We start from the raw sequence: 9,526 nt of genomic DNA on the forward strand, positions 1-9,526 counted from the left end.
TGCAGTGGCGTGATGTCAGCTCACTGCAGCCTCCACCTCCCGGGTTCAAGCATTCTCCACCTCAGCCTCCCAAGTAGCTGGGACTACAGGCGTGTGCCACCATGCCCGGCTAATTTTTTTGTATTTTTAGTACAGACGGGGTTTCACCATGTTCTCCAGGCTGGTCTTGAACTCCTGACCTCAGGAGATCCACCCGCCTCGGCCTCCTAAAGTGGAGGGATTACAAGTGTGAGCCACCATGCCCAGTCCCTGCTGCATTTTTAAATTGCACAGAAGCCAGACTGACAACCTGTGATCCGAAACAGTGATTCTTCTTAGAACCACGGCTTTCCTTATTGGTGATGAGAATTTATAGTGTATATGGCATAGGCTTGTTGGAATAAATACACAAAAGTTGTAAACTGTTGTTTTAGATAATGAAAATGATTTAAATTAACATGACTAATTTTGATATCATATTTAGTCTTATGTGGCATTGCTAGTAGACCTGCTGCTTTGTGGGAAAGCCACAAACATTGAAATCGGCCTGTTTCATCATAGTGCTAACTTTTTCTTTGCTAGCTGTGGGACTTTAGGCTGGTGGCTTAACTTTGCTGATCCCGTTTCCTCAGCTATAAAATGGGATAACAATAGTACATGCTTCCTAGAGTCAAAGATTGTGAAAACCCATGAAACATTTGCCCTGTGTCTGATACATGCAGTATGCACATGCCATGTTACCGCACAGGGATGTGAGAATTGAAATTATGCCTGTCGGCCGGGCGAGGTGGCTCATGCATGCAGTCCCACCACTTTGGGAGGTCGAGGCAGGCAGATCACAAGGTCAGTTCAAGACCAGCCTCCTGGCCAACATGGCAAAACCCCTTCTCTACCAAAAATACAAAAATCGGGTATGGTGGTGTATGCCAGTAGTCCCAGTTACTTGGGAGGCTGAGGCAAAAGAATCACTTGAACCTGGGAGGCAGAGGTTGCAGTGGGCTGAGGTTGTGCTGTTGCACTCCTGTCTGGGTGGCAAAGTGATATTCTGTCTCGAAAAAAAAAAAAAAAAAAAAAAGGCTGGGCACAGTGGCTCACACCTGTAATCCCAGCACTTTGGGAGGCTAAGGCGGGTGAATCACGATGAGGTCAGGAGTTCAAGACCAGGCTGGTAAACATGGTGAAACCCGTCTCTACTAAAAATACAAAAATTAGCTGGGCATAGTGGCACATGCCTGTAATCCCAGTTACTTGGGAAGCTGAGGCAGGAGAATTGCTTGAACCAGGACCCAGGAAGCGGAGGTTGCAGTGAGCCGAGAGTGTGCCACTGCACTCCAGCCTGGGCTATAGAGCAAGACTCCATCTCAAAAAAAATAAAAAAATAAATTATGCCTGTCAAGTACTGAGCACATTTTGTGACACTAAGCACTAAGGGACAGCTGTCACTGTCATGGTGGTAGCTTCCACTACAGTGAGGATGTGTACTTTTCAAAATGTACTTTTTCTTTAGCCAGGGAGGCAAAGTGTCACACTGAGTCAGAGTGTACCTGCTCAGAGTGTACCTCATGCTGCTGAGAAAGGCAACAGCGACTGGCCAGAGAGGCCTGGACTGACACAGACTGGTCCTGGAAACAGGCGGATGCTGCGGAGACACACGGTGGAGGATGCGGTCGTGTCGCAGGACCCGGAGACTGCTGGCCCCCTCTGCACTCCCCAAGAGGTTAGTGCTTCCCAGTCCTAACAGGAATGAGGAGTCGTTAACCCACTGCCAAGAAGCAACAAGATGCTGAGTGTGAACACATCTGAGGACTAAATGTACTTCCATGAAACTGGCTAGAGAAGTTTTCAGTGCCAAGCTCCTGAAAGCTTTTCTGTGGCTGAGAAAAGAAGGCAACAACAAATTCACCATCCCTCTCCTCTTCAAAACTAATGAATACACTTGAAACAAATTCCAATAGCGTCCAGATCCTTAAGCCAGAAGTACATGCTTTTTAAGTATGAGGGTTTGCTGGGCACGGGGAGAGAGGTTTCACCACCAGATTCTGACCTCCTCCTCCCGAAAGGTGCTAAACCTCTCTGACCTGTGTACGTTATTTGCAAACCACAGCTAGAATTCCTCCATCTGGAATTAAGCCGGAGAGAAACAATTTAGGTTTCATGGTACTAGAGAGGTCAGGCTGAAATGTCATATCTGAAGGAAGAAAACAGCTGGACAATATTTCTCTACAAAGCAACACTTGAACCAAAAGATGCCTCAATCCCATTTTGATGTTCATTTTAGTGCAAGGATGCATTAGACCTGTTCCACATCATGCATATAGCAAAGGCTGGTTATCATTTTCCTTCTAACAAGTAACTATTCCGTTTTCTGCATGTGCATCTGTAGCAGTGTTCTAGAAACAGCCCTTTCTGTTGAGAGCCTCCCTTGAATGTCACACTCACATCTGTCGGATGGTTACTGGATTAGAGAGTAGATTTGGCACATCTTTTCTGTCTTTTGATTCAAATTCAAAACTTACAGCACAAACCAGGTCAAAGTTACTTTTGGTTAGAATTTATTGCCATTTATTCCTTTTTATAAATTTCTATAGATTACACTGTTATTTTTTTATGTTACTGGCCTAGAGCTACAACTATGGGTTTGTCTTGAGTCCATTTTCAAATGCCCTTGTAATAGGGAAACGGTTTTGTGCATGTTCTTGGAAATACTTGTGTATGTACAGAAGGGAGGGGTTATTTTTCTACAAAGTAATTTATGATTTCTAATTTTCTAATGTGCCTTGGATATGTGCCAAATGATGGAAAAGAAACAGTAAACTTTATGATTCTTGAGTGTGTCATGGTATGCTTTTTTAGTTGTTTGGCTGTGTATGTTTCTCGGCCTCTGCTGTAAACATGTGCTTTACGTGTACAAAAAACCGTCCCCACTGAATGGATATACATTTTTTGGTTCTAGATGTGAGACTGAAACATGGGAACATGATCACTTAGATCATTATCCCTCTATCTGACCAAGGCTGACTTAATCCAGTAGGCACAGTGCTCAGGGCCCACAAAAATTTTTTCTTTGAAAATCGGAAGAATAAAATGACCATAGCTTCCTACCCCAAACAGGAAATGAGACCTGTTGCTTTGCTAATTTCTTTGTTCTGATTTTTCCCCCTTTTCATTAAAACCACCTTATCAACTAAAGCTGCTGTGGTTCTATACCATCCCAGTTAAGAAAATATATCCTATAGAGTTTATCAGCACAGGTTTTTTCAAGATACAAATACATTTGATACCACCTAATGTTTTGGGGTGGTGCAGTACTTTGAAAACTTTGAGATAGAGTCTTACTCTGTCACCCAGGCTGGAGTGCGGTTACACAACCTTGGCTCACTGTAGCCACCTCCTCCCAGGTTCAAGGAATTCTCCTGCCCCAGCCTCCAGAATAGCTGGGATTACAGGCACCTGCCATCACGCCTGGCTAATTTTTGTATTTTTGGTAGAGGTGGGGGTTTCAGCATATTGGCCAGGCTAGTTTCAAACTCTTGACCTCAAGCAATCCACCCACCTCGGCCTCCCAAAGTGCTGGGATTGCAGGCGTGAGCCACCACGCCTGGCCAAAAATATTTTTATATATACCCATTTAAACAGTTGCCCTGGATGGTAGAATTGTCAAATGAGGAAACGGGTTCAGAAAAATAAGGGGACTTGTTTGCAAGGGATCTCACGGCCTGGCTGGCAGTGGCAGCCGCAAACTTGGCATACCCTTCCCCTGGAGATTAAATGCTATGTTTCTTTTTGAGCTATTTTCCATCTTAAAGTGACTCCCTCTATTTAAAAAAAAAAAAAAAAAATTGTGTTTTTTCCAACTGCTACTCAAAACTTGACAGTTTAGAAACTGTTAATGCCCTTATTACCATTTTGTGAAGAAAAGTTCTGAATTCAAAGTAGTGCGAGTTCACTGATTTAAATAAGTTTAGAACAACCACTCTCTGCTCCCTAAATGCACTCCAGCCTCTTGCTGCTACCAGAAGCCTCTCCCCTTGTGTACAGAACCACTTTTCATTCTCAGGTGTCTGAAAGACAAGAATCTGACCATCTTTAAACACACTGAGTAGCTGCCATTAGGACAGTGGTTATTCTGCGAGACAAAGCGCAGAACAGAACTTGCAGAGAACTGGCTCACATCCCCCTAGCATTTTTATGTAAATAAAGCCTAAAGCAAAATTTACCTGTAATTGGGATTTTTTCAAAATTCCTGACCAAATTTGTCTTTTTAAATTACCAGTTTACCCTGACAAAAAATTGCTAACCAGATTTCATCTTATGATCACTGTTCCTTTAAAAAAATGTTGATATTCTTAATGGTTCTACCTACTTAGAATGTTAGATATTATTCTAACACGTCCTTCACTGACAGTAAATACAAATTTCAAATACAGTAGAATGTCCAGTTTAAACATGTATCAGTAATATGCTAGCTAACAGAGACTGGGGTTTGCAAACCACATTTCCCTTCACTTTTCTACTAGTCCCATTCACCTTGTTAAATGTTATCAATTTACTCCTGCACTGGTTCTCACAGGACTAAGACATTTAAAAAGTTACACCAAACAGCTGGCCGATGGTTAAGTTTATGATTTAAATATATGAGTAGTGGCTTGTACCTACAATCTCAGCCACGTGGGAGGCTGAGGTGGGAAGATCACTTGAGCTCAGGAGTTTGAGGCCAGCCTCAGCAACACAGCAAGTCTCCGTCTCTGAAAACAGTAATTTATGAGTGCAGGTTTTCATAACCTAGTGGAAAGAAAGCACAACATGAGAGAGAACATTTGCTTTAAGTCACCTGCAACACTTATCAGTAATGTTACGGAAATGTTTAAATGCTGCACTGTCTCAACTGGACTTGAAATTATTAGAAGTCATTTGTCTTACAAACATATTACTGAAGTAGTATTACCAACATGTCTATTTTGGGCATTACTTTTCAAGTCATATCACTCTATAGTTATTTTGGGAGTGGTATTGTTAATTTCACTGCCTCTGAAAAACAGATTATAAATAAGATCAAAGCTAGGAGGTCTTTTTTTTTTTTTTTTTGAGATGGAGTCACCCAGGTTAGAATGCAGTGGTGCGGTCTTGACTCACTGCAACCTCTGCCTCCCGGGTTCAAGTGATTGTTCTGCCTCAGCCTCCCGAGTAGCTGGGGTTACAGGTATGTGCCACCACGCCCAGCTTGGTTTTATATTTTTACTAGAGATGGGGTTTCACCATGTTGGCTAGGCTGGTCTCGAACTCACAACCTCAAATGACCCATCAGCCTCAGCCTCGGCCTCCCAAAGTGCTGGGATTACAGGTATGAGCAACTGCGCCTGGCAAAGCTAGGAATTTTCTTACATTAAGTGGAAGTACTATCTGCAGGAAGAGAAACAGCTTACCTGATTTCAGAACCTAGGTCTTAGAATATTAGATGTGCTCAGATGTTGAACCGGATTTAGTCCGATCCACGGGTTTTAATTCCCCAGTTACTGGTGGCTGCTATGTTTTTCTTCCTGGAGTGCTGGAGCAGCTTGTTTCCACCATGGACACACGGACACTTTCGCTATTTAATACTTATGGCACCTTTGCAAAGGATATATTCATGCTGGTACACGTGGTTAAAAGCTTCTGGTAGGAAGGGGAAAAATTCAAAACACAGATCTGGCCACTTGGCTATGATACTAAAACAACTTACCCAAATGTTTTATTTTGCATAACAAGTTTATTTTTTTAAAGGCCTATAGACAATAAACAAAGTAAATAATCAGATCTTAACTTCTGTCCTAGAATTGTTCTGTTAAGCTCTAGTCTGTAAGCACTTTTAGTTCAATAATCGTCATCTTCATCAGAGTCCATTACCTTTCTTCTGTTGAACTAGGGGGAAAATTAAATGAGTGTCAGAACATTTCTAAAAGCATAACTCAAATTTTCCAAGAAAAGAAAATTTCTACCCATTTTAGCACGACATTTGTGTCTTTAAAGCAACTTAACGTGAACTAAAAGGATGGGAATGGAGTCAACAGGCTTTAAAAAACTGCAACCCTCCCCCGATAGTTTTCACGTTACAATATGAAAATGGCCCTGAGCTAAAAAATATGTTGTGGCAGATGTATATTCAACATTAATCTTTTTTTTTTTTTTTTTTTTGAAACGGAGTTTCGCTCTTGTTACCCAGGCTGGAGTGCAATGGCGCGATCTCGGCTCACCGCAACCTCCGCCTCCTGGGTTCAGGCAATTCTCCTGCCTCAGCCTCCTGAGTAGCTGGGATTACAGGCATGTGCCACCATGCTCAGCTAATTTTTTGTAGTTTTAGTAGAGACGGGGTTTCACCATGTTGACCAGGATGGTCTCGATCTCTTGACCTCGTGATCCACCCGCCTCGGCCTCCCAAAGTGCTGGGATTACAGGCTTGAGCCACCGCGCCCGGCCTCAACATTAATCTTTAGAGGATCCATCTTTTCATTTGCCACGAGCATCTGGGGACACTTACTTTCACTGTTGTCGTCTTTTCTGTTTGCTGGCTTACTTTTTTAAGGATTTCTATTAAACCTTGTTCTGATACCTAGGAGAACCAGAAAAAACAGTACTTTAAACAAATATTTTACCTCTGCAGGTGGAATCACTTTGTAGTCTTTTTGCAGTGTGGGGAAAGAGCTCAGGACAGAAGGAGTGGTGGGGCAGAAGGTTGAAACTATTGGTTATAACTATTGGTTTAAGTTTCAAATAAAATTTGCTCTGCTATTCCTCATTTGAGAAGGATGGGGAAGTATCCATAAAGTCGCTTCCTCAGGAAAACTGAAAGCTAACAGATATATTTAAGAACACCTTTATTATCACTAGCACAGAGTGACAACCACATATACCACTGTGTTTGGTGTCAGGAATACAGACACACCACTTCTGCCTGACAAGCTTAAATATCCCCTTGAAGGAGGTAAGTCACACTCGAAAAAGATCAACCCAACCAGCTCTCCCACAACTGATACATGGTGAAACCCCATCTCTAGTAAAAAATATATACAAGTGTGAGGGGTTTAGGGGACAGGACTGATTCAGGTAGGGTGTGGTGGGGGCTTCTCAGGGCAGGTGGGGGTCCTCTGGATTTCAAAGGTCAGGTTTGCTAGAACATACCCTTCAAGGCATTACAGCAACACCCAGAACATAACCAAGGGATCTTAGCACAGTCTCATCTGTAAAACACACCTGATTTCTACTTACACTGGAAGTATTTTAATTGGTGTTACTGACAAACCTTGTTTCCAGTGTAGCAATTGAAGCTAGCTGACCCTACAGTCACTGGGTCACACAGACACCAACAAGGTTCCAGAGCAACATCAGGAAAGGAACGAAGCAGAGGAATTTGGGAAAGGTAATTCTCTTTTACGGTAGGTATGACTATTCTCTCCTGCAACAATTTCTTCTAAGAGTCAGCAAGGATTCTGTAATCCAGTGAAGATGAAGCTGACCTTTTGAAGCCATGTTTTCATAAAAGAGGTAACAGCAGGTAAAGATCCTCAAGGCAGTCTAAGCTTACCTTCTCACTTATTTGTCCATATCTTGCCATCTGTATAAGGTAATTCTCTACTGCTTTAGTTTTTTCAGGCTTTACAAGTGCCAAGTTACTTACTAAAAAAGAAAAAATACATATGCAAAGAAGCCATTCAAATCAAATGCACTTACATTTATTATACCTGAAAACTACGCACTATTTCCAAAGCACTTCACAAGCTTGTCTCTCAACCAGTGAAGTAGGTAGGGCGAGACAGTATTGTTATGCCTCTTAAAAATGAGAAAACTGAAGTTCAACCATGCCAATCTCCACATGGCCACATGGGGTTAGTGGCCCAGCCAAGATTAAACCTGGGTTCTCAGATTCTAAGCACCATGCTTCCTGTTTCTTAAAATATACGACTGCCCTCTGGAAAGTGGTTTATCTATTACACATACATAATGGTGGTGATCCAACTGGCTGCCTTTTCTACACTCAAACTGGAAGCCTCCAGTTGAAATACAGAAGACACCAGTTCATTCTGATTGGCTCATTTTCTTTCTACAGATTTTGGTTTTTATGATTAACAACTCTGAACAACCAAAACTGACAACACATACCAAAAGCCCCTAGTCCCCATCACCCATGTCAACTACCAGCAACATTTTGTGATTAGCCCTAGGAGTTGTTTCCTATAAATGTTACCTAATACATACCTAGAGAACATCTTGGTAATAGAAGTGACTAGTCCTGTTAATAGGGATTAAAGTACAGTTTCTCTGTGTGAAGTTTATAAACTTCACACTTCCTACAAATCTCTAGTGTTTTCAGCCTAAACAAATATTTCATCTAGAGATAGTGATTATGGCATATAATCACCACATTCAACTAACTCAAGCCAACTTTATGGAAATAAAATCAAAGATGCTTACACCTGGCCCGGGCTGACTGATCCAGTACTTGGGCTAAGATACTGTTTCTCATTTCTGCTTCCCTACAACAAAAACATAGGTCAAGCACAATTAGAACAAAGCTGTTGGCATTCCCATGGAACATACAAAAAAGAACTCATCCAGTATGTGTCTCCACATGGGCCCTGTGGCGTACCGCTGTGTTACGGTAGTTGTTGTATACCAGGCTGTAGCTACATTCCAGTAGAATCTACTTTTGCCCTTAAAGAATCAGCTTTATATTACACAGGTGAGACCCTACCAGGCTGGAAGGTGAGCTTTACAGTTTTCATCAGTGGAGTCTCAGTTCAAACACTATCACCAACATTTCTTAAGTATTATCGTGTGACAGGTGCTAGAAATTTATAGTGGGATTTCAGGGAATTAAAAGGACCATGTGACTAATCTATGTAATTTTCTTAAAGCTGAGATCCATGAGGCTATGCTCGAGACATAGGTAACTGGCCAAGCTACAGCCGGAGTTCATGTTTTAAGACAGTTCTATTTTTCTGGGTGGGAAAGGGGAATGAAATTATAACTCTGCAACTATCCTCGCTTCTTCCCACCTACCCAAATAGAAAGTAGTACATGTTCACAAGACAGTGGTCCCATGGACTTCAAGTTTCTTTCAAATGAAGTCCTTTAAGGAATCTAAAAACAAATGAGCACAGATACTTTGGCTGAACGGAGGGAGAGCTGGGGCTGGCTGTGCCCACTATCCACTCCCAGCTCAGAGGCCCGTGGGTTCATGGAATGTGGCTTAAAGCTCATGTCCATAGGCCACTTCTTTATGGTTTGAATATTTCAGCCCTGCCACAAACTTTTTTAAGAGATGGGATCTAGGCTGGGTGTGGTGGCTCACGCCTATAATCTCTGCACTTCGGGAGGCCGAGGTGGGCAGATCGCTTGGGGTAAGGAGTCCAAGACCAGCCTGGCCAACATGGTGAAATCCCGTCTCTACTAAAAATACAAAAATTAGCTGGGCATGGTGGTGGGCACCTGTTCACCTATAATCCCAGCTACCCGGAGGCTGAGGCAGGAGAATCGCTTGAATCTCAGAGGTGGAGGTTGCAATGAACCAAGA

At 42.4% G+C, this 9,526-nt stretch overlaps 2 protein-coding genes across 9 annotated transcripts in view; one reads left to right on the forward strand and one right to left on the reverse strand.

Moving 5' to 3' along the window:
• Positions 1-2,811, forward strand: part of ANKRD27 (ankyrin repeat domain 27) — a 72,597-nt gene extending 69,786 nt beyond the window's left edge. For 5 of the 6 annotated variants that reach the window (XM_017504260.2, XM_017504261.2, XM_017504263.2 and 2 more), the window contains one exon: positions 1,487-2,811. In XM_017504260.2, the coding sequence (XP_017359749.1) occupies positions 1,487-1,717 (231 nt within the window). In that variant the 3' untranslated portion in view covers positions 1,718-2,811. The remainder of the gene's footprint in view (positions 1-1,486) is intronic. The other variant, XM_017504262.2, reaches the window with a different exon arrangement.
• Positions 2,812-5,690: 2,879 nt separating this feature from the next.
• PDCD5 (programmed cell death 5) overlaps positions 5,691-9,526 on the reverse strand; it is a 6,698-nt gene continuing 2,862 nt past the window's right edge. The window contains exons 3-6 of one of the 3 annotated variants that reach the window (XM_017504264.1): positions 8,425-8,486; positions 7,538-7,629; positions 6,494-6,565; positions 5,706-5,877 (exon numbers count right to left, since the gene is read on the reverse strand). In XM_017504264.1, the coding sequence (XP_017359753.1) occupies positions 5,830-5,877; positions 6,494-6,565; positions 7,538-7,629; positions 8,425-8,486 (274 nt within the window). In that variant the 3' untranslated portion in view covers positions 5,706-5,829. The other 2 variants (XM_017504265.2, XM_017504266.2) reach the window with 2 other exon arrangements.

This window comes from Cebus imitator, unplaced genomic scaffold (genome assembly GCF_001604975.1).
Source record: "Cebus imitator isolate Cc_AM_T3 unplaced genomic scaffold, Cebus_imitator-1.0 Scaffold318, whole genome shotgun sequence".
NCBI lineage: Eukaryota > Metazoa > Chordata > Mammalia > Primates > Cebidae > Cebus > Cebus imitator.